The sequence below is a fragment of the Emys orbicularis genome, chromosome 11, assembly GCF_028017835.1.
Source record: "Emys orbicularis isolate rEmyOrb1 chromosome 11, rEmyOrb1.hap1, whole genome shotgun sequence".
NCBI lineage: Eukaryota > Metazoa > Chordata > Testudines > Emydidae > Emys > Emys orbicularis.
Genome location: NC_088693.1, coordinates 15833302 through 15859322, shown reverse-complemented (window position 1 = coordinate 15859322; position 26021 = coordinate 15833302). Strand labels below are relative to the sequence as shown.

The 26021-nt window shown below is 41.5% G+C and overlaps 1 protein-coding gene across 1 annotated transcript in view; it reads left to right on the top strand.

Moving 5' to 3' along the window:
• The window catches only part of DPP10 (dipeptidyl peptidase like 10), a 440672-nt gene that overhangs the window by 61358 nt on the left and 353293 nt on the right, over window positions 1-26021 (top strand). Inside the window, exon 2 of the mRNA XM_065412943.1 lies at window positions 25085-25199. Coding sequence (XP_065269015.1) covers window positions 25085-25199 — 115 coding nt within the window. The remainder of the gene's footprint in view (window positions 1-25084; window positions 25200-26021) is intronic.

Genomic DNA, 26021 nt, shown 5'->3' with positions numbered 1-26021 from the left:
AACACAGCCCTATTCTGTACTCGCTGCAACTGGTTCTTGTCTGTGTGTGAGCGAGTCAACTGGAAGTTTGGCACTACCTAGTAGCCTTCAGGGTGTGTGGCAATTTGAAACTCCCTGCGGAAGCATAACCCTTTACATGGTACCATGGTGGCACTGTCCAAACATGTTCAGACATGATTCCTGACCCATAGTTTAAAATGTAAGAAAGCAAGTGACATACAAAAGGGAGGGATAGATAGAGTCAAAATATGATTTTTATAAACACTTGCTTATTTTAGATGAAAGTGTCAGCTATCCCCATCTGCCTCTCAGCCCACCCATCATGTATTGGCTGATTTCTTATATATGTTATGACAGAGGTGGGTTTTGGGGGTAGACTTTGAACAGGGAGAGGATATGGGGCCTGGCTATAATTTATTATTTGTGTGGCAGATATCTGGATTCTTTGGAAAGTATTATCCAGAGGCAAGATAGTATATGAGGAGGTGGGTTTGGGGGACAGATTGAGAGAGAAAGAGTGTGTGTGCGTGCTCTCTGTGTGGATTGTGTTTCCTATGCATATTTACCTATTAGTTATCAGTGCATATATGACATAGTGTGACCTGCAATGTAGTTGAAGCTGTATCAGTTCCAGGAAATTAGAGAGGCCTGTCTAATAGTGTGACCTTTTCAAAAATAATCTCCCTTATTTTGGATGCAATTGTTTGTACGGTTGATTTCTCCCATTCAAGTGCCCAATTACCTGACTGATTCTGCAAGCCAAGTAGATAGATATCTAATGGATGTAGTTGTAGCACAAATAACTGGACCCTCAACTTAGGAAGTGACTGGAGGGCCAGCTAAAAATCAGGGCCTTAATGTGCGGCTATGAGAAAAGGCACTGAACATTGTTCATGGGCACTTCCTGATCTAGTACTGGCAGTTAAGGCACTGAATTGATTTTCCCCTTTGTTCTACAATATCTTGACTTGTAATCTGAATAATGTGTTTTCCTGCTCTTTGTAATATCACACTGGTGCAGCAGTTGTTGTTATTGTATCTGTCTGCTGTATAAAAGAACAAGAATAGATCTCATTCTGTTAGAGTTTATGCCCTTTTCTTGCTCTTTACACTTACAATATTTGGGAGTTGCAATCTGAAAACAAATCGCTTGCCAAAAGTACAAAAGGTTTCTTTTGTCTTGTGCTGTGACAGAATACTTAAATATACAATTAAAAACCTCAGTGGAATAGTAGAAAACAAAAGAATTCTGATGATGCAGTCTTGCAATGGATTGACTAATGGCATATAGTCAGAGAGGAGGTAGCAAAGCTGATGTCTGAGGGGACAGAGGGATTTTGTTAGAGATGGGGTTTCATTGGGGGCGCTAATGGTGGGTAAATTGCTGCTTTTGTTGGGTTTTTGTCAAAGGTACCTAGAACCATTGATAAATACTTTTGCTATCCTTTTATTAATTTCATAAATTATAATTCAGATTATAAAATATTGATTATGTAGTTATATTTTTTTGAAATTTCACACTTCAAGATTTATTTATTTTTTAAATTCACGTTTTGGTTTCTTCTAACAACCTGGATTATTGCTTGTTTAAATACATCTGGCAAAACTTTTGGGTTGTAAAATTACCAACAAATAAAAATTCCTAGCTTGACTTTGGTGCAAAACTTGGTGTTCGGGGTACTTTGCAGAGCTCCCTTATTTAATTCTTCATATAATTAATTGTAATGCAGTACCTACATGCTCCTCTCATAGTGGAAATAATGAAATAATCACCACCAACTACTATTTTGCAAGGTCAGAAAAATGATTGTTATAAAACTTTCAGTTTACTACAGTCTGGCAATTTGTTACCCAGTCTCTTTGAGGCACTTTAAGAATAACACCACTAACGGAGAGAAATGAGTTTTTTACACTAGATTAGGAAACATTTAATACTTTTCAATAAGGCTTGTTGCCTCAGTTTCTTTTGTAGTATCATGCTGGTGTATCAGACCATTAAATCATCATGTTATTATATGAATAATAAAGTTATGGACAAACATCCTTTATAAACAGGTAAGACTACCAAACTCATCCCACTTGTGAGTGTGCGATGTAAGTTATGGGACCAATCCTGCTGCCATTGGAGACAATAGAATTTGTTTTTTCATTGACTTCAGTAGACACGGGCTACTGCCTGATTTGTTCCTATAGCCCAGTTTTTTTAAGAGGAGTTGTTCCCCTATATATAAAAGAGTAAAATTTTATCTGTGGACTACATAGTCATCCCACAAGTCAAGTCTGAGTAAAAGGCTTTTGCAGGGATAGATGTGTCAGAATCGTCCCTGACTCAGGGATATGGGGCACAGGATATCTGCACAACCAGGCTGTGGAATCCATTACAGCCAGTAGGGAAGAGGAGTTCAAGATTTGGATCAGTGGATCTATGAGATCCCTTGGCCATGAAACCACTACTTCCTTGGCCCATTCAAAACCCCATCTCCCTCCCACATGCACTCTAATGGAGCAGGGGAGTGTACGGAGTCCAGAACATGATCTCTGCTTTCCCTCCTTGTGTCTTTGCACAGCAACAACACTGCATTTGCAACGTGTTTCAGCCATTACGTGCCCACAGAAGTTGCTGCGGGATTTGGCTCTATATCTCTAAAGAGTGCTTCCTATCCTCTAATCTTGCTACTTTGAAACACCACTGTAATGTAGAAGTCATTTTTACAATGTCAGACCCTGTTTTCCCCTTCACTGGATTACTTGGTAGGCTTGGTCACTTCCAAGATTCTAATGTAATTTGGTCTTATTTTGGTGTGCTGTCCAAACTCATGCCCCTATACAGAAGTATAGTGCTGTCCAAAGTTGTAGCCTGGCAAATTGCAGAGTGTACCTACAGTCAAAAAAGCTAATAAAAATTTTACACAATAAAACACTGCTATAATGAATTATTCAGTGATAGCTGTTCAACAGGGAATCAGGAACTTATGGAGCTGTAGCAAACAGAAAATAAATATATAGGGGTAAAGACTACAAAAATGTGAAGGAAAAAAATCAGATGCAATATTAGTTATTGCAGTTGTGAAAGACTGAATTAGCTCTGATATACTTGTTGACAGTTTTTCACAAATTTTAAGAGCCATTTGCTAATCATTGGGACTTCTCTGTAAACAGTGTTCACTTTTCCCCCCCAACTTCTGAAAGTGGTTTTTATGTTAGGAAATGCAAGATTAGCAAAAATGTGCTTCTCAGAGGAGCAGAGATGATCTTTGGCATGAATCTAGGAATGCACCCAAATAGCTCCAGGAACTGTTGATTAATTTAAAAAGATGAAAGGTCAGCAGTTCAAGCAAATATTAATTGACTCATGAAGAATACTCATGAGTTATTTTCATACCATTTGGAGTGACAATGCAGAAAATTCTCTGCTGATGTGAAAACAGGGGAAATTCCATTGACTTAATTGTAGCTGAACTAATTTACTCCAGCAGAGAATTTAGACCATTATTTACAGTTTGGCTTATATGTGGAAGTATGTCAATTTGTTATTTGTTAAATATACATTTCAGACTCTTGTTAGAAATGGATCTGGAACCTGGAATTCTAACTGTTCAGTTTGGAGTATAGTCTGAAAACTCTGGTCCCACTGATGAGGAGTTCACTCACCACAGAAGCCCCTCCTTGTGGCCAAGGATTGTGTAGCAGCTCTCACCGACATCTGGTTATGAGGACTTTGCAGAAGGAGACTGGACTCTGCATTACTGTTGCTGTGGCTTGCTCTCATGCATGGCATTACTGTTGAGGAAAGATGTGGCTCAGAAAACAAGAATTGCCTTATATGTGGTGTAAGAATGGGTCCTATGCTCAAACTGACCCTTCATTTAGTTGTTCTCACTATTGTAAAAAGGGCATCTGCACAGGTCAGTAAGAGATTTGTGTGTGTGTTGTGATATACACACAAAAAAGTCTCTAAAAAGAATCGGCTGCTTAAAAGATTCCTGTGATTAGCTGTTATAACAACTATCAGACCCATATCTGTGGCACTGCACATTCTTTTGATTAAAAAATGTGGTTAAAGACTAGTTGAAATAGTGTATCATCCTCCTGATACATACATGTAACTCCTCCGAAAGTTAATCCAAGGTGTAAATGAGCAGCAAGAAGAGAATATATCTCTAAACTGCCACTATCCCAGGTTCATTTGAGACATATGCTGCCAAAGCCACAGCTACAAAGGGCCACAAGTCATTAAGTCCCACTCCATCAACTGCTATTACATGAATTACTGCTATTACTGCCATGTGATGTTCTTTACACTGGCTGAGAACTTTGTGATGAGAGTTGGGATCCTCTAGAGAATCAGCATGTGTTCATGGCTGAGTAACCTCACTAGTTCTCCCATTCATCCTATTCATACTATTCCCCTAACTCTCTCCACAAATATCAGGTCTGGATATATTACTTGTTCAACTAGTTTAACTTTGCTAGTGTCTAGCAAAGTTATAAATTTAAGCTCCCAGGCTCATATTTTGAATGTGTTGGACAAGTTGGCCTATGACTGCAGAGCTGTTAGCTGGCCGCTCACTTCACTTTGAAAGATCTCTTACAATATGTGTTTACTTATGCTAAACAATCTGTTGCACCTTGTGTGTAGCTGTGCGACTCTAAGTACCTCTCTCAGATATGAAGAATAGCTCTATGTAGCTTGAAAGCTTGTCTCTCTCACCAACAAAAGTTGGTCCAATAAGAGATATTACCTCACCCAGAGGACTGAAACTTCCCTGCTGTCATGGTTATAGGAGTTTGAAGCAGGTGGTTGGAAGAAGGCAGTAAAGAGATTTGACCCTTATGGCCAGGGGTCTAATTGAGTGATTTTACAGAGGGCCAAGTTTTTCTTGAGCTGGCCCTAGTTATCTGTTTGGTCTGTTTTATTTTCAGTAAGATGGAATCTGGAAAATTAGACCATAGTGACATTTGCCTTTCAAACCGCTTTCTGTTTAGGAGAGATACTGCAATGTAAGATTATTCTTAGGATGGCCACATTGTTTATTGTCTCATTTGAAGAGTTTTTTGGGGGGAAGGACAGGAGTGTGTGTGTGTGTGTTTGAGAGAGAGAGAGTGGTGGACACAAATAAAGCTTTCATTTAGCACTTGAAAATGCTTTTATATTCAGAAAGCAGTCAAGATACTTGGGGGCCTGATTCTGATCTTCCTTACACTGGTGTAAATCAGGAGCATCATGACTGAAATAAAACTGATGTAAAAGGGGTCAGTATCCAGCCTTGAGAGAAGACATGGATGTTGGATAAGAAGTCCATAAAACATCCCAGGACTTTAAATAATTGAGTATTTTAACTTATTCTGGTTCAACTCAAAATAGCACTTTTAAGATCTTAATGGTTTTTACTTTAATTAAGCTTGGCCTAGGCTAGGTGCCGATGGGCATATCTGCATGAGAGAACTATTATAACACCTAGATGAGAACAGAGCTGATTTTTGACCTATGTAAAGAAGCATTCCCTCTGAGAAGCATTCCAGTTATCCTTAAATCAGTCAAGTTCTACTGACTTATTGCACTGCTCACATTCCCCCATGAAACATAACGGATAAAGAGGCTTTTAAAATGTTTTATATAGTGTTGTCCATTAAAGTAAGAAGAGCTTGCAGGAAAAAATGTGGGATTTACACAGTATCTCTGCATCTCCCATTGAAATCAATGGACCCTGTAAAATGACCAACAAATCCCCACAATATTTTTTTCCCCAATAGCTCTCATTGCTTTTTAATTGTACATCTGGGGGAAGAGTTTCAGGAGAACCACACCATTTAACATATTTATGAAAAATATCATGTCATTCAATGCTTCCAGGATCCATATTGTTTCTAAATGGGAGCGTAGCTTCTTAAGGTCAATATGTACAGTGGGACCTTGGGTTAATAAGCCTTGATATATATCTCAGCATAAATTAATAGCTGTGTATTAGAGAGACAAGGTGGGTGAGGTAATATCTTTTACTGGACCCACTTCTGGTGGTGAAAGAGACAAACTTTCAAGCTAACCGAGTTCTTCTTCAGGTCTAGGTATTGGTCATTCATCATCTGACACCAAGAACCTAAGCTAGAAATCTACTGAAGGGTCATTTTATCCTGACAGCATAAAGAAGAACCAAAATTTTACCTTTCTGATATTGAGTATTCCTTTGTCTAGAAAAACACACTATCCAGTTCTCATATGACTAAAAACCAAATGTTTGTACATCGGGAGAGAATTAAGGAGAGAAGTGAGGTCTAGTGCTTGGGCACACGATTGTGAAAAAGAAGCTCCAGTGCAGAGCTGGGTGAATAATCAATTTTTTTGATTTGATGGTCAAATCTGTATATAGTCATTTTCGAAAGACTCAAAACAGTGAAACAAGAAACAAACAAACAACCAGAAGTCATTGTTTCAGGTTGACCTAATCATTTTGTTCTTTCAGGCATTTCAACTGTTTTTTTTATTAAAAGCAAAAGAAATTTGGAAATGCCATTCACAAAACCACTCGAGGAAGAGGAGATGATGAGAGTAGGGGACTTCACAAATGTCTCTCCTCCCGAGTGTGTGGCTTAACCACCAGGCTGTAGAGCAGTGGTGGGCAACCTGCGGCCCCGTCAGGGTAATCCGCTGACGGGCTGTGAGACAGTTTGTTTATATTGACTGACTGTCAGGGACATGCTGGCTGCCGCTTCCCGCAGCTCCCATTGGCCGGGAATGGTGAACCGCGGCCACTGGGAGCTGCAGGCTGCCGTGCCTGCGGATGATCAATGTAAACAAAATGTCTCACGGCCCGCGGGCTGCAGGTTGCCCACCACTGCTGTAGAGTTTCTCACACACTTTTCCCTCTCTGGCCCAGTGATTATTTAATACTAAGTGGAAGAGCTTCAACAGGAGAGACTGAGAGACAGGGTGCTGCTGGGGAAGCCTCAGCCAGCTCCTGCCACTCCAGCCCCAATCAGGGGAAATGGATTGGGGCTGGATAAATAGCCTAGTTTGCCTAATCACTGACTGAACCTGCCAGCCTCATTAGGTAGGAGCTATAAGGCTGGGAGGAAGTGAGTGAAAAGTAGGGGCGGGAGGCAGAGACCAGGAGGGAAGGGGGGCTCAGGGAGGGGGTAGGAGCCTGCTGTTGCTGACCTGGCTTGTGTTAGGCCAAGCCATTGTAAATAGCCTGTATGTAGTAGGAAACTGGTGGTGAGAAACGGACACAAATAAAGAGCGTGGGTGTTGCACCAGCTTGGAGTGTCACTGAGTCTGTGAGGAGCAGGGCCAAGGGGCTGAATACACAGGGGCATGCCGTCAACCCCATTACAGACCAACACCAGAATATACTATAGCCCAGTGCTTCAAGTACTCTTCTGAGAGATGGGAAACCCAGTACACCCCTTCTCTGAATCTTTCAGAGTAGCAAACTGAACGTGGATCTCCCAAATCCCAGGTGAGTGCTCTAAACACTGGTCTCTAGGGGATGATGAGTATGGTCCCTTGTTAGTCTAGTATGGTGTGGTTTTTGTTTTGGTTTGTTATGGGTTTTTTTGGCTGAAACTACTCAGTGAATTCATGCCAAATTTGGGTGACCAAAACTGCATATTTTGATGAATAAACTGTCCAAAAAGTTTTACCCAACTCTGCTTCTGAAGTCTAATCTCGACACTAATGCCTTCTGTGGCCTTGGCCAAGTCACTTAAGCTCTCTGCTTAAATTTACTCATCTAACAAACATGATACTTACATGAAAGAGTTGTTGGCTTTCCCACCATATCTGTCAACCTCTGGACTTTGAAATGAGGGATAATGACACTCAAAATTAGTGACAATGATTAAGGCTATGATTTAGTCAGAGGTCACGGCAGTCACAGATTCCGTGACTTTACTGAGCCTCTGTGACTTCTTCAGCTGAATCTGGGATTGGCGGCGTGACTGTGCGCCCCTGCCCTGCTGCAACAGGGGCTGGATGGCTGGAACCAGGACCCTGCAGCTTACAGGGTGGGGGTGGCTGCAGCTGATCTGTATGCCCTGTCCTCCAGCTCCAGAGTGAGGGCTGTGCGCCCCCTGTGGCTGCACACCAGCCCCGTGGCTTTCGTCAGGGCCCTGCACCCCCCTTGCAGTGTCCCAGGGCCGTGCGCTGCTCCTCCTCTCCCATGGCTGCAGCCGGGGCTTGGCAGGGGCTGCAGCCGGGGCCGCACACCCCTGTCCCGCAGGTGTGGCCAGCTCCAGAGTGGGGTCTGCGCATCCCCCCTTGTGCCCCCTGCTGCGGCAGCTGGAGCCGGGACTGTGTCCCCACCATGGCAGGGGTCCCAGCCTTTCAGTCACCTCCCACACCCATGGGACTCCATTCCTCCCCCCACACTTAGCCCTGTCCCCAATTATTTTTAGTAAAGTTGTGGACAGGTCACGGGCTCCGTGAATTTTTGTTTATTGCCCGTGACCTGTCTGTGACTTTTATTAAAAATTACCGTGACAAAATCTTAGCCTTAACAATGAGGAACACCGCACCTTGAAATAAGGGACATAACGAGGAACATCAAATTTTGTATTGAACATACTGTTTTATTAAACATTATATAGATTTACAAACATGCTGGACCTTATAATGGGGGGAAAAAGTCAGTTTGCTCCTTATTTTTTACATGTGCTGTGAAAAACTATTAGGAGATTTCTTCTGCTAGATCACTAGTGTAATGGATCCCTCAGCACATTTTGTCAATATAACTTGACAAATCAAATGAAATAAAAAAGGATTTGAAGTTTTTCAGAAAGTTTCCAATGTGGGTGCAATATGTTGTCTATTTTAGACAAAATAACAATTCTAGGAACAATTCCCCTCCAGGTCTTTGCAATGTCCCCCTCCCCAGAATCTGTCCCACCTGTGTGCTGAATAGATTCCCCAGCAGACATTCTATCTTGAGATGACAACAAACAACTGGCCCAGTGACCTTCTCCACTGCCCCATCTTGACTGGCACCCTCACTGACCTACCAGAGACTCTGATGCTGTTAACAGCCTGCCCACCTAAACCCTATTTGCCAGTGCTCCTATTTTGCAAGACTGCACTGGGTGCAGAGCTTGCCAGTCACTGTCAATCCTACCTGTCCTCCTGCCCCCCTTCCTCCCCCAGGAACTGTTCCCCCTCCAGGACTTTGGAATGGCAACACTAGGCAATTTTAAAAATTGGGGCTCGATGTGGGATGTCCTTCACAATGTGGGGCAGTTGAGAGGTATATGTGCCACCAGGGCTGGCTCTGGCTTTTTTGCCGCCCCAAGCAAAAAAAAAAAAAAAGAAATCGGGGCGGCCAGAATGGCAAAGCAAAAAAAACCTGTGGAGCGGCAAAGCAGGGGGAAAAAAAAAAAAAAAACCTGCGGCGCGGTCGGAGCAGCAAAGCAGGAAAAAAAAAAAAGCCTGCGGGGCGGCCGGAGCCAGGGTGCAGGGGGACTCCCTGCGCTGCAGACGTGCCCCAGCTAGCGGGGGGGAGGGAGAGGCAGTGGGGGGAGAGAAAGAAGGGGGCGGCAAGGGCTTCAGTGGGGCTCTTGCCCCGCGGCCCCGACCGCCGCGCCGCCTGCCGGGAGGGCTCCACGCCGCTCCAGTCGGCGGGCAGGGAAGGACGCGGGCTGCCTGGCTGGGCTTGCTACAGACCTGGCACCGGTTGGGGTAGATGGAGCGCACAGCCCGCTCCCAGCAGGGCGCGCCCCTCCTCTGCCCCCTGCAGGGCGGCTGGATCGGCGAACTAAAAATAAATAAATAAATAGAAAAGCGGCCGTGCCGCCCTAGAATTGGGCGGAATGCTGCCCCCTAGTATCTGCTGCCCCAAGCACGAGCTTGCTCGGCTGGTGCCTGGAGCCGGCCCTGTGTGCCACAGAGACTCCCTGTGTGACCTAAATTTTTTTTAACTTCTCTGTATTTCAGATCTCTATATGTAAACGGGTGGTATTATACTTCCCTTCTCCCACAGTTTGAGTCTTGTCTATTTCCGTAGTCACTAGGATGAAGAGCTTACAATCTTTTACTATGTGTCTGCACAGTACCTAATACAAAGCCGCTCCAGTGTTGGGGCCTCTAAGTGCTTCTGTAATATAAATAAGAGGATTAATAGTTTAAAATGTTGTGATCAGGAAAAGCGCTATATGAAAGCTAAATGTTATTGAGGCATCTTGTGTCTAAATTGCCTTTTTATTTGAAAGTGTCTCCTGCAAGTTCTGACAACAGCTGGAAAGCCATTGACAGATATTTCAAAAATATCCTTGAAAAATTGATTAAATAGTCTGAGAATTCCTGATACACTACAATTGCTCTTGAAAACTTTTTGGAAAATTTACTATTATTTAAAGTGCTTAATTCAACTTTCTTCTTAATTGCATGTTGTCTCTAATTAGTGTGTTCCAGTTTAGGCCTGAAGAGTTGTAATTAAAAAAAAAAATAGTCTCTCCTAATCAGTCTATCACTTTATCAAATTCAAGCACAGTCATTCCACTATTAGATATGTTAATAGTATCTAGCTCTGCCCTGTTCTGGTTGAAGTCAAATATAGCAATTCCAATTAAGCTTCTTCCAAATTAATTTTAGAACTAGGTTTCTGGATTCCCTGGTATCATAAGTCACTTCAGCCCGCTTGTGTTCCTCTAGCAGCTGCAAGTGATTGTGAATCAGAATTACCTGAGGGTCTGCTGCCCTGTAAGTCCCCATAGGTGATTTAGGGCCTAAAGATGTAGATAGATGCCTAGTGGAATTTTCAAACATGGGAGTCAGCCACCTAACTTGCTTGGGCACCTTTGAATATCATACTGGTTGCCTAGCTGCATCTTCAGATGCCTAAATACCTTGGAAAATCTGGCCCAAAATGCTTATTTAAACCACGTCTGAACATACTGATTATCCTAAGTCCTCAAAGCAGGACTGGCTATCACAGGGGAACATGATTTGAAATGGATAGGTCGATCTAAATTTTAAGCATAGACCAGAGCTTCACTCAGTTCAGTTCAGCTAAGATAGGGCTTATTTAACTTGCTTCATATGAGAGAGGTGTTTCTCTTACCAGCACAAACATAGAGAAATAAAAATATGAAAAGAAAGAGTCCCCCACATCCAAATTCAGACAATGCACTTTTCCTAGCAGTATAATGACTTATAAGTGGCTCCTTTTTAAAAATACTTTCTATCCCGGCAGTTGAGGGAGAATCATGGACTTGTGCGATACTGATGCTTCACAATGACTCTGAAAGAAAATAGAGACATTGACCAGGGGAAGTAATTGTGAGACCATAATCATTCAGACAAGAACTAGAGCAATAGCATCCTTAAATGCTGAGAATCACAAAGGCAGCATGATGTGTGAAACTTATGAGTACTTACGCAAATGGATTATAACTATACCATCCCACTTCATAAATGCATTTTTTATTCCCTATTGCTATCTAGGTCATGGAATTACTCAAAAACAGCCAGGGAGCTACAGCTACCATCATTTTCCCCCCAGTTTTTAAGTTGTTGTTATATTCATTTTCCTGCATGTACAGCACCACAAAATCAGTGAAGGTAATAGTTAATACCAATCACAGGACAGGCTGTATGGTGAGAAGCTCCACGTAAGACTAAAGCCTTTTATTAAAGTATACCTGGCATATCTTTTATAACTCCTAAACTACAGCAGGAGTATACCTGTCTTTTGAAGTTTGTCACCTTTCTACATGTTTATGGGCTGCAAATGGCAATGTTTAACAAAGTAGATGCTGGAAGTGTTAATGTCATTACTACATTGAAGCTAGAGTCACACTCCTTCTTGCTGGCAAAGTAAGGTACACTTCCCTCTGCCAACCTGGCCCACTCTACCCCAGAAGGATTTGCATCGAGTAAGGATAGTGATGGGGGTAAAAGTTGGGAAACTGAGTCACCAGTCCACCCAATTTAGTCTTAATCAATTTTGCCTTTATTTATACAATTTCAGATAGAATTATTGCCCATTATAGTGACTGGACATATATTTATGCCAGACAAATAATAAGACAAGACAGAAGTGGTAAAAGTGTTCAAATTACCACATTCTGGGGTACCGCTCAGATGTTTTTCCATCTTCCATGATTGCCGCCGCCACCTTTGATCCCTTGGTCTGGTTCTTCAGTATCATTTTTCAGTTTCTGGTCTGGTGTTTCTCCAGTTTAGGCCCATGTTCACCAAGGTCTTTTTTACATTTCTACAGTACGGATTACTTAATTTTTGTCTAATTGGCTTTTAGCACATCAACCCTTTGAATTTTAGATAACCCGTACATTACACTCAGTTACCTAATGTCTCTATTTTTACTGCTGGATTTGCAGTTTCTGGGTCATGTAATTTTATGTCACCCTGCCCTGGGTCTTCCCAGAATTTTTTTTAAAATTTATCATTCCATATTTATGTATCTCTCACTTCTTCCAACAAAACAGATTACCTTTGTTCTGGCAACAATAACATCATTTTAAACAAATCAACAATTCTATGTAAATGAAGAATTGGCAAAACCACATTTATGCCAGCAAAGCTGTGGCCTACGTGTTATGTCATCTGGGCTCATTCAGGATCCATAATTACAAATAATTAAAAGTGTAACTAACAAAGCTTTTAATTGTACCATTTATCAAATCCTTCATTTTATATTTCAGTGTTATAAGTCAAAAAATATTGCTCTGTGCTACCCTCAATCTGTTAGAAGGGGGTGCGGTGTTATGGAAAAATTGATTCTTCGGTGCCAATATTTCTTCTTTAAACTTGGGTTTTTCCATTCAAAGTCCAGTTTTGTTTGTAAATGCTTAGAAAGAAATGTCATTAGAAATTTTCCTGTCAATGTATTTTGAGGGGCATCTCAAATTTAGGGACTTGATATTTAGTTGCTTTTAATGATACCTATTAATAACATAATATTTCAATATTATTTATTATATATTATAGTTCAGCTGCATGCTTTCCCTCATGATTTCTCTCCAGGTGGCGGTGAGGGAACAGTATTTCTGTATTTTCACTGAAGGCTTCATAAGATGATGCACCATTGTCAGAGGCTGCAATGAAATGTTTGGAATCACCAGGTACCCTGTCTGGCCAGACTAAGCCTCTTCTTGCACAGAACCCCTGCACTTTTCCCTGAAGCAGCCCTGTCAAAGGGAGGGAGAGGTCAACATATACTGCTGTAACGTCCCACTGATGGATCTTCTGCTTGGAGGGACCCTTAGTCAAGAGTTTGCATCAGTGCACATAGACATGTTTGTATCACTAAATACTACAGCACTGTGTAAACTCAACTCAAACTGCAAAAGCCTAACTTTGACTTTGAGTAGCATTCACAAACCAGCAGAAGTTACCTTCATCTGTGAATTTTCTGTACACGGTATATATAATTTCCTGTATTTGGTGAGCCACAAACTTTAAGAAGAAACTGCTTTAGATCAATTTTAGGTTCATGGAGTTTATACAGAGCAAGTTACATAGTGGAAACCACATGGTAACTCTCCTATGTATTGGATTAGTTTAGCTCATACCACATTACCAGGAAAGTTCAGAGCATCTCATCAAAATCCATTTTCACTTGTTTTCCAAGGGAGAAGTACCTCTTTTTAGTTAAGAAGTCTGTCTCAGCTGAAAAAAGTTGGGCAGAGGTGCAGGGACCAAAAACCTTCTATCCCTGCCCTTCTGAGTGACTGATTCTGGCAGCTAGTGTCCTAATACCTAGCCATTATTACCTCAGTTAGTTACCTCTTCCTGCTTTTGGGTCTTGTGCATTTGTGTTCTGGCTTCGTCAAAATACAGTAGTATTATGTTACAACCTTCCAGAAAGAGTGTTTTGGGTTTTTTTTTAATCCAACTTCTCTGTATCTATGCTGTGGAAATAACATTTTCCATCACAATATTTATTTCCCTGAGTTCAGAATTATGACATCAGAGTTGAGGCCTCATGCCACTTCTGCTATGGCATATTAATGAACTGGTTTAGTCCAGTTCAACTGTATATAAATTCATTGAAACTAAACCTTACCTATAGTTTTGTAGTGGGTTTCAGCCCTGGGAAAAGTAGTTTCAGTAGGAACCTTTACGACTTCATGGCCCAACAATCTTGGAAAGGTTTGCCTTGCTTTTCTACATTCCCATTTGTTCCTGAATATTGTTACCTAGAATGTATGCTCTGTATTGATTCATGACTCAAACTGAAGGGAGAGGTAGACACACCGAAGGGTAGGGATAGGGTCCAGAGTGACCTAGACAAATTGGAAGATTTGGCCAAAACAAATCTGATGAGGTTCAACAAGGACAAGTGCAGAGACCTGCACTTAGGATGGAAGAATCCCATGCCCTGCTACAGGCTGGGAACCGACTGGCTAAGTGGCAGTTCTGCAGAAAAGGACCTGGGGATTACAGTGGATGAGAAGCTAGATATGAGTCAACAGTGTGCCCTTGTTGCCAAGAAGGCTAACGGCATATTGGGCTGCATTAGTAGGAGCATTGCCAGCAGATCGAGGCCACATCTGGAGTATTGTGTCCAGTTTTGGTCCCCCCAATACAGAAAGGATGTGGACAAATTGAAGAGAGTCCAGCGGACAGCAATGAAAATGATTAAGGGGCTGGGGCACATGACTTATGAGGAGAGGCTGAGGGAATGGATGAATGGACTATAAGGTGGAGAGAAAGCTGGCTAGATAGTCGGGCTCAACGGGTAGTGATCAATGGCTCCATGTCTAGTTGGCAGCCAGTATCAAACGGAGTGCCCCAAGGGTCGGTCCTGGGGCTGGTTTTGTTCAATATCTTCATTAATGATCTGGAGGATGGTGTGAATTGCACCCTCAGCAAGTTTGCAGATGACACTAAACTGGGAGGAGTGGTAGATATGCTGGGGGGTAGGGATAGGATACAGAGGGACCTATACAAATTATAGGATTGGGCCAAAAGAAATCTGATGAGGTTCAACAAGGACAAGTGCAGAGTCCTGCACTTAGGACGGAAGAATCCCATGCAGTGCTACAGACTAGGGACCGAATGGCTAGGCAGCAGTTCTGCAGAAAAGGACCTGCGGGTTACAGTAGATGAGAAGCTGGATATGAGTTAACAGTGTGCCCTTATTGCCAAGAAGGCTAACGGCATTTTGGGCTGTATAAGTAGGGACATTGCCAGCAGATTGAGGGATGTGATCATTTCCCTCTATTCGACATTGGTGAGGCCTCATCTGGAGTACTGCATCCAGTTTTGGGCTCCACACTACAAGAAGGATGTGGAAAAATTGGAAAGAGTCCAGCGGAGGGCAACAAAAATGATTAGGGGGCTGGAGCACATGACTTATGAGGAGAGGCTGAGGGAACTGGGTTTATTTAGTCTGTGGAAGAGAAGAGTGGGGGGGGGGGGTTTGATAGCAGCCTTCAACTACCTGAAGGGGAGTTCCAAAGAGGATGGAGCTTGACTGTTCTCAGTGGAGGCAGATGACAGAAGAAGGAGAAATGGTCTCAAGTTGCAGTGGGAGAGGTCTAGGCTGGATATTAGGGAAAACTATTTCACTAGGAGGGTGGTGAAGCACTGGAATGGGTTACCTAGGGAGTGGTGAATTCTCCATCCTTAGAGGTTTTTAAGGTCTGGCTTGACAAAGCCCTGGCTGGGATGATTTAGTTGGGGTTGGTCCTGCTTTGAGCAGAGGGTTGGACTAGATGACCTCCTGAGGTCTCTTCCAGCCCTATGATTCTATGATATGCAACTCACACTGCAGACATTTATGAGATTGTTGTGAAACGTATAAATCCAGTGCTGTGGTAGTTTACAGGCAGATGATATTTTGAGCTTTAGAGAGACTAGGTGGATGAAGTAATATATTTTATTGGATCAACTTCTATGGGTGAAAGACAAGCTTTAGAGTTTATGCTCTTCTTCAGCTCTGTGTTAGCTCGAAAGCTTGTCTTTCTCACCAAGTTGGACCAATAAAAGATATTACCTGACCCACCTAGTCTCTCTAATATCCTGGGATCAACATGGCTACAACAACGCTGTATACAATTTTGGTCTTTATTACTTTTGGGCTAGATCCAAAAAGGTTGGTTGGACTGAGAGGTTCAACGGCTAACGTTTAGGTGTCCTGCCACCTAGTGGAATCCAAACCAGCCCCAAGTTAGGCTCCCAGGCTCCCAATATAGTGCATGAGGAGAATTAGGTGCCTAAGAATGGGATTCACAAAAGCCAGTAAGTTGAGCAGGGAGTCACCTCAGCTATCCAGTAGAAAATTCTGAGGGGAGGGATGTCGCTTAAGCCCCATCCATCAAAGGGAGTTAAGTGCCTAACTCTGGACTGCATGCAGATACCTGCCTCATCTCAGGATTCCCAGCCATGAACCCTATCTTGAGTTAGGTGTCCAAATCAGATCAGTCAGTTCTTTAATGCAAAAAAATAAACCCCAAGGTGGTCCCCTATCCCCTTATATCTATAGCCATGAGCAGCGGGTGGAGCCCCACTTCGGAGAGGCTCCTCCCCTTTCATCTCTGCCTCCTGCGGCCCGAGGAGCCTCAGGCCAGCCGGAGCCCCGAGCCTCCCCGCTACCTGCTAAGAGGAGCCCCCAGGCTGGTTGGAGCCCCAGAAGCCGTGCCTCCCCTTTGCAGATCCCAAGCTGCCCTGCGAAAATTCAAAAGCTCTTCTCTTCTTCTCTCTTCCAGAATAAGAACCTGAGCTTTTGCTATGCACTCCGGGTTTATCAGTAATCTCCCTGAAGTCCAGGGAGATTACTAATGAACCCAGGAAGCTGAATAGCACATACTGCCTCCTCAGCCGCCCCAGAACCTACATGGGGCATAATAAAAAGCAAAAATTTCCCCCGTGCAACCCGCCAAACCCACAACCGGGGTCCCACGGCGGCAGCTGCACTAGGGGAGGCCTATTATACCCGCTGCCCGTGTCTGTATCCCAATAATTAAAACATTCACTGAAGATGTGGGAAACTTCAGATCCCTGCTCTGCCTGATTGGGAGCAGGGACTTGAACTAGATCAGACTGTCTAGATAAGTGCTCTAATTGCCAGGCTATAGCATAGCGTATTCTCAGTGTTTCCTGTTGGAGCTGTTCATCTTTGTATAAAATATTTAAATAGTCATTGGGCCAGAGAGAGTGTGACTCTCTAGCCCGGTGATTAGAGTATTCACCTGGAAGATCCAGGTTCCTGCTCCTATAAATATTTAAATATTTTATAGAAAGAGGAAGTGAGTGAGATAGGTGGGGAATGCCTAGTCTGAAGATCTGCCGAGCTGTTTGGCAGCGTCAGGACTTTGCTTTGTGCATGTATACCAGCGGAAATTTAGATACCTACACAATTTAGGCAGCATCCTGGAGTTTTTATATAATTGGACATAGGCACCTAAAGTTAGATCCCTTTGTAGAACCAACCCTTAGTTTCCTGTCCTTTGCTATGATCAGATTCCATTGTTGGTTGCAAGACTGTGTGTAGTCATTACAGGGAAAAGGGGAAGGCAGAACATTAAAAGTTACTGATAATTCTAAGAAGAAGATGAAAAATTCAGTTTTCTAAGAAGATTTTCCAAACCAAGTTACTATACTGACTCTGCATGTTAACGCAATGCTATTGTTTCAGTATCCTGCCCAGTTTTATACATGCTTGCAAAAGAAGTTATGCCTTAAAGGCTTTCATGCACATTGATTAACAATAAAAATTGTGTAACTTAGAAGCCTTTAAAAAGAAAGCTGTGAATTGTTTCTGGTTGTGTTAATTACAAGAGGGATTGCGAGTTTATACAACTAAATAATTGCTACAGATGTGTTTTTGAATAATGTTCTATTAATGTAAAATTAGTCTCTTTTCCTAACCCATGTTCCCAATTCTACTTTATAGAAAATGGCTTTGCTAAATGATGAACCTTTAAATTGTAAACCTCAGATGAACAAAATATCTGTATATGAATTGAATATAAAGAGAATTCATTTCCTGTATCTAATACCACATAAATGTATTATTTCTATTGTGGTTTGACCCTGGGCTCCTTCTTAATAATCATCTTGATGGAGCGTAGTTTATTACAGAGATATCCTTATAGTACTTTGGGTGGGAAGTCCAGAGTAAGGAGGAAGAGGGGAAAAGGTCTCATATTTATTATTTTTCTACCTGTATTGGATGTACAAAGTCAAACTAGACGATAAATATCGGGAACATTATTTAACATTAATCTGGGTCTTGGTGGAGATCAGAAACATCTGGAGCATTATTAAATGTTGAGTGTAATAAAGGTGCAAAGAGGTAATGTAGAATGCTGCCAATTGTGTCATTCTATGGTATTACATTACATAGCCAAAGAGAGCTTTATAGTCAGATCAGGGCCAGAGTGAGCCAGAAATGACATATGGCTCAGAAAAAAAAATGACAAGAATAAACTAAGCTTACTTGCTGGAAGAAAGCCAGATGCATTTTCTGAGCTGTATTGGCAAAGGCCAACATTGTTAAATACCAAAAAAAGTTACTGCAACACAAGGCAGTGGTTAGTGAAACTGGTTTGAGAGATTGAAGCATATTATATAGGTATCATGGCCCTACATCTCTGCTGTATTGAGAATGTTTTATACTGTACTATCAGCAGCCCGAGAGCAAGCATAGCTATCCACAGGAGGATTAGCCAGTGTTAAAATGGTTGATCTAATGGTCCCTTCTAGACCTTAAAATATACGGATCTGTGAATCACTCTAGCATCAAGGGGAACCTCTGGTGACATAGAGCTGGTGTAGTGGCTCTTAAATCATTCCATTCCCTGTGGCTAGCATAGGGGACATGGCTGGGGGATGAGGGACATGGCCATCATGTCTCTGAGACCTCTGGTGATTGCTGTCCAAAGTAATCATCCACTGGGGCCATTGGTGGCTAGTGTCAGTTCAACCAGATTTTAGGCTATGCTAAGGGCCCAGCCTGGTGCACAACTGGCCTCCTGCCTCCTGAATTGTACTGTTTGCTCCTCAACCATAGTCCAGGAGAGCTGGCAAATGTGTTATGTTTACCTAGCGTAGGCTTCTCTTTAATGTAACTGCTTTTCAGTAATGTGTCTACTTACATTTCTTTCAGAACTTCTAAGAAAAAAATATTCAGTCATTTAAAAATAATACCAAAGTAGTGGGTCAATAGTCTATAAGGCATTCCATGGGCTTGCAGCCAAATCCATCCTAAATTCTGCATCCTTGGGACCACCTTGGTCCCTTTTCGGGTCATCAGACCATGCTGCTTATAGACCAAAGGGCCTGGAATTTACAACATGGAATGTCTGGACCAGACCTCCAAAATGATTTCAGAGTAGAGATGAGTGGCTAACATCTGAGGGGGTAAGCAAGATGTATAATATAGATAATTCTTTTAAGATGCTGAATATGAAATTCTCATAAGCACTCCTGACCAGGGCTAAAAGGATTTGCATGTGGTCAGTCAATCAGTGCTCCGTCAATCAATAAACTGTGATTGGAAAGAACCTAAATGTGGAAAGCAGCCCTGTACAGGAAAGCCATAAAGCTCCAGCATCTTTGGGTATATCTACCCAGGGATAACAGACCCATGGCTGGTCCGGTTTAGCTGACTTGGTTTCACGGGGCTAATAAAAGCTGTGTAGATTCTTGCAGGGTCCCAGACTAATGTCTATACAGCAACTTTTCAGTCCAGAGCCTGATCCCCATGAGCCCAAGTCATCTGACCAGGGGCAGCTGTGGCGTTTTTCTCGCTGGATAGAAGTACTCTTTATTTCTATCCTGCTTGTATATTTTTGGGATAACAGTTTATATCACTTTCCCCCTGAAATACCATCCATATAATATTTTCACTGAAGTCTTGCAAGATCTTATTTCTAGGAGAATGGGACTTAGCCTATGGGACACTGAGGCCCTGGACTGACTCAAGTTCTTTCCGCAGCCTGAACATGACATCTCTGTGTCATGTCCTGTCTCTACACATTTTAATTTTAGAAGGTTTTATTTTTTTATATGATCACATAGCTGTGAAGCTAACCTACACTAATCGATGCAAACAAAACCACCAAGCACCAGGATACTGTTCCTGCATATGAAACTAAAAGGGGTACATCCACAAGGTGCTGCTTTTCCTTATCCCTCATGAGACACTTACTGAGAAATTGCTGTGCTGCCATATAATACCTGTTTTCATGAAGCCAGTCTGACAGCAAGTTATGCCCTTTCCCTTTAGGACTGAGTTCAACAGAAATTAAATGCAGACATTGACACAGCAGAACGTTATGGATTTGGCTTTTTTATTCAACTGAGCTATTTATCAGGAAACTTTAACTGGCTAGTAGAGCCATTTGAGTCTGTATCTGTTTGGACCAGTCCTATGAGAGGAACAATCTACCCTCATCCCATCTTTTCGCAAGCCTTTATGTTGAACTTGTGGACAAATATTATCTTTCTACAGTCACATAACTCATTTTTTAAACAAAAGCATTTCCTGGATTAATTTATATCTATGCAGTCCTAAACCTTACTCAGAAAGTCAATTTTTTTCTTTAAAATATTCTGCCTCATCTGATGCTGTGGAGAGAGAGGAAGAGTTATTTCTTTATCCTGGGTCAATGTATTTAACTTTTAATTTTACTTTTTCTTACTGCTTTAGGACTTTCCTTATCTGATCAACAGCAGACTAGCTGTCAGTCCCAAAATCCTATTATTTCTCATATCTATGATAGTTGGTTTCCCCTGAGCATGCTTACTGAAGTCCAGTTGGTGCCTCTGCCTTTTACTGCTTCTCAGGAAGGCCTTTGGTAGGCCATTGACTTCAGTGGAGTCACTCCTGCTCTATAGTGGCATGGAAGAAGCATCAGGTTTCTCATCTCTACATTTCTTTATATTGGTCTTTCTCTTACAATACTCTCTTGCCTGAGGGTATTTAAAATGTTTTCTTTTTTATGCAACAATATTTGTTTCAGCAAAGAAAGATGCTCGGAATACCATAATCTTTCCCCCCCAAACAGTGTTTAGAGCCCTATGTACAAAGAACTATGATTGTCATTTCTAACATCTGTTTGTTAAAGTCATTCCCTCGAAGTAGTGATGTGCACAATTCACTGGGGATGACTACTCTTTTTTTTTCTTAGCATACATATTTTAATTGGTAGTCACGATCTTAAACAGCTATTAAGTTCCATTATCTGATGGCTGAACAAAGGTTGTATTACTTGCTTTTTATAATGACTTCCAGAAGAGAGGTCCAATAACTGGGCCCCTATTCACCAGAAATGTCCCACTATAATCAGCAGGATTTTCACATAAGCAAGAGCAATAGGATTGGGCCCCAATTAATTTCTAGAACATGATACACTTCTACCCCGATATAACACAAATTCGGATATAACGCGGTAAAACAGCACTCCGAGGGGGGTGGGGCTGCGCACTCCAGTGGATCAAAGCAAGTTCGATATAACGCGGTTTCACCTATAACACGGTAAGATTTTTTGGCTCCCGAGGACAGCATTATATGGAGGTAGAAGTGTAATACTTTATATAGTGTTACAAAAGGGGATGATTGTTGGGATAGCCTTCGAGACCTCTTCCACTCAGTTCCCCGAGAACTCAGTTCAACTCTGGTCTCATCACTCAGGTTCCTTTAATGGAATTTGATGTAGTAACCCAAATTCCTGCACCAACAGGTGGTGGTGTGAAGCTAATGATCTAGACCAGGGGTAGGCAACCTATGGCACGCGTGCCGAAGGCGGCACGCAAGCTGATTTTCGGCGGCACTCACACTGCCCGGGTCCTGGCCACAGCTCTGGGGGGCTCTGCATTTTAATTTAATTTTAAATGAAGCTTCTTAAGCATTTTAAAAACCTTATTTACTTTACATACAACAATAGTTTAGTTATATATTATAGACTTATAGAAAGAGACCTTCTAAAAACGTTAAAATGTATTACTGGCACGCGAAACCTCAAATTAGAGTGACTAAATGAAGACTCGGCACACCACTTCTGAAAGGTTGCCCACCCCTGATCTAGACTTTCCTAGTAAGCCATGCACCTACAGCGGGGGCCAGGAGCAGCTTCAATACGTGTTTAACCAGTTGCAGTGAGTCAGAAGAAGCTGAAGGAAAAAAGCTGTAGGTAGTTTTGGCTTGTGGGTCTAGGTTGGTCCCTGGAAGACGCTGAGTCGCCTCTTGACCCAGAGCGGAGGTGCTGGGCCTAAGGATTCTCCAAGAGTGGGTTGCTTTCGTGCTCTTTGTTCCCAGCCATGCTTTAAAAATCTGGAGTCTAGTACATTTGTATCCTGATTTCTGTCATTGATTTCTGCTGCGATCAGGAAAACTGAGGTGCAAGACTCTGAAAATCTGCCACCGTTTGGTGGTGAGGCAATGAGAGTTAACCTTTTAAGGCGTTGTGATTCGATATCCTGTTTCCTCAGTACAACTCTGTCTCTCCTAGTCCTTTCTATTAGTTTAAGTGTGAAGATAATTATGTGTTTCTCCAAATTTTAAATGGCTTATGTCTATTGGTGAAAGTGGAGAAAAATGGTTTGTTATGCTGGAATTCAGTCTTCAGGATTCTGTCCACCAATATTGGACTCACAGAGCCATATATATTAATGTTTTTGTGGGGCGTGAAGTGTGATCTGTATGCAGTGAACATAACAAAATGACACCTACATATTAGCACCTATGAAGGGGTTAAACTGTGTACAACAATGCAAAAAGTGGGATTAGCAGTCCTTGCTACCACATAGGGGAACTGTGCTAGTCCATCTGTTCTGGACTGAACATTAATTGTTGGTGAAATGTCAGAAACTGAAAGCCCTGAGGTCAAATTCCCATCTCATTTAACGTGTATGCAACTTGGTTTGAATTAAGTGGGGTTGTACTCATGAAGTGAGAGTAAGATCTAGTCCAAATATTTACACTAATAGCATAAAAGTGACTGCTTGCCTACTGCTTTCCTCACCGTGCCCTTGTGCAGTGTTTCACAGTTGTTCAAGGCACATGTGCTAAACTGGAGTATTTAAACTGACTTCTTTCATAAGGCAGGACCTGGGCAAGAAGAGGTCTTTAAATTTTCTCAGGTGCTAAACTGTGGAAAGGAAATTACAAAAAAATAAAAGGCAAACATTGTGAAGATTGGTTCAAGGAGTATGCTGTATTAATTGTTATAGGACAGAGAGAGAGAGTGATTTGCCTTGCATTACCTATAAATATGCTCACAGCCAGCCATGTGCATTATGTTGGATCATGTCTGATGTATACATGTAACACACAAGTCAAAAGCATTGGGTTAGGACTCTTATGGACCTCAGACATTTGGGATGGGCTTGTCTGACTTGGGGAAGTATGAAATATACTGCCCTTGTATGAGTATGAGGGAAAGAGAGAATGTGACTCCTTTGAGTGACTTCTCTTATTAAGTATCCAACATATTATTTACTGTCTCACCATTAAGGGAGTTCTCCTTTGGCTTGGGCAGTAAAGGCTTCTGGTTTTGGTTCTGAAAGACCCTTCTAAGATCCCATGAGGCCCATGCGGTTTGTTTGTATCAAAGAATGTGGGTTGTCACAACACCTTTCTTGCCTCAGATGTTTGCAAACTTGTTCAGAAACAATCTTCTGCATGTCCAAAAAAAGTATTAGTATTTATTTGAAGTTACAAATTACAGCGGGCTGCACCCTTTCTTTGCCCTGCGTGACTACCCCATTGGCTAAAACAAACAAACGAATGCTAAAAGACTATCCATGAATAGAACCATGCTTATCCCTCAGCCTGCTCCCTCCTTAGGAGTCTGAGAAAAAGAGAGAGAAAAGATGGCTTTGCAACATGGCCAGAAGTTTAACAAATCTGGGCACTGGTGGGTCAGGGAGAGCAAATTCTAAAACCAAGGACCCCTCACTATGTCAGCAGTTTCCTCTCATTTATTCCATGAATACTCCATCTCAGGTGGCTCTGCTGATCTCGTCTATGACCATATGTCACGGAGAAAGACAATCGCTCAGGTGTCCAGGTCCCAAACCATTTAAGGCATTTATAATTTAAAACTGACACCTCAAGTTCTACTCAGGAGCTTATTGAAAGCCAATGAATATTATGGTGCACCAGTTTAATGTGCTCCCAAGGTGCAACTCAGTAAATAGATCACAGCATTCTGCACTTGCTTCAACTTCTAAATACTCCCAAAATGTACTCCCTCATAGAATGTATGATAGCAATCTAATCTTGAGGTGACAAAGGCCTGGATAATTGTGTTAAGGTCAATATCAGAGAGAAAAAGTTGGAACTTGTCTTGCCAGATGCAGATGGAGAAAGTGCTGTTTCATGTGGGGGAGGGAGAGAGGAGAGAGCAATACCAACCATGTACCACCTTGATGTATTTTTCTATTCTGCAAGGCAGTGATGGTGCAGTATGAAATCCTAGACAAAACAGAAACTATGCATTACTTCTGTTGACAAAGTTAAAGTCCCATTTGGCTAATGTTAACAGGAGCTACCCGTGTAACCAAAGGAGAATATATGCTTACATGGAGCAGTAGTTACAGAAGCATTCATTTAATATTGTTACAAATTACTGTTGATTTTTATGAGTGATAGGAGAGCAGTTTGCAGATGAACTACTGTATAGAGGAAGAAATGCTGTTCAGTTTAAGAAGGAATACTTTGAGCCTTTGGCAGTTTTGTAAATGTTTTTCATTACAAATAAGAAGTTTAACATTATACATTAAAAGCTTGTGTATTTAAACCTTTATGGTTCATACCACTTTAGGTAGAATTACAGTAAATTGCCACACTTTATTTCTGTAATTATCTTGTAAAAGTGCCAGTTGATATTGTCCTGAAGTTTATGTTCAGCACACATTAACACCAGTCATATTTTGGACAGCTTGTATAAGCTCAATTTGATTGTCTCTTAGGGAAATAAAATTGTTTAAAAAAGACATTTCAATTAAAAAGATCTAGGAATTACGTACTTTTTGAATAATTAAATGAACTACAGAGAGGAGAAGGATGATAATCAGCTCACATATAGTGTGATTATAACAATCTGCAGAATCATTTCTTGTATTAATACATTTTTCTGGGATTATATGTAATTATGAAACTTTTTTTTTTAATCTCTGTAGGAGCTTGGAAGTAACAGCCCTCCGCAGAGGAATTGGAAGGGAATTGCAATTGCACTGCTGGTGATTCTAGTTGTATGTTCACTCATCACTATGTCTGTCATTCTTTTAACCCCAGGTAATCTCTCTCTCTCTCTCTTTCTATATATATATATATGTAATAAAATGTAATTTCTTACTGAAGACATTTTGATTCATAATGTAATCTTGAAAATGACTTATAAGTATAACATTAACTCTTGTCTTTGCGCATTTTACTTCTGACTACTTGAATTTCAGTATCCAAAGCAGGCACAGAATGACCTAATTGATGCAAAGTTGGGACCTGCCATTATACACCCACTCAAAATCCCCCTTGGCTTCAGTATATGTGAAATTAATTAAAGTCATGCGTGGTTGCCTCCTAGTGTATTTTCAGATCCCTTGGTATATATAGAAAACTTGGTTTTAAAATGTGCTAATACTGAACATGAAATGTTTATATCCAGCCACATCAGTGTATATGTGTCTCTCACTGTCATATATACACAATAAATCAGAGAGAACTGAAGCTATTTATTTAACAACTGATTTGCAAAAATAATATGAATATGCCTATTAATTAAGTCCTCGACAATGTAAGTTCCTACACATGGAGGGTTTGATTTTGCTGCACGTTCTCTTTATACTAATTTATCCAAGAAATATTTTTAGAGGAAATCCTTTTTCTGTTGGGATAGCAAACATTTAAACAGGGATAGAAGCCCAGATAGAAGGCAACATATGTTGCAAAGAAAAGAAAAATATCATTGATTTCTCCCAATCAGACAGAGGTTATTTAAAATAAGTGAACTGAGAAGCATATATCAGTGGTAAATATTGGTCTGAAAATATTCTGTATTGGAAATGTTATTCATTTGGTTTGTATTTGAATGTGCTTTTTAAGTTGCATAGCCTTTGA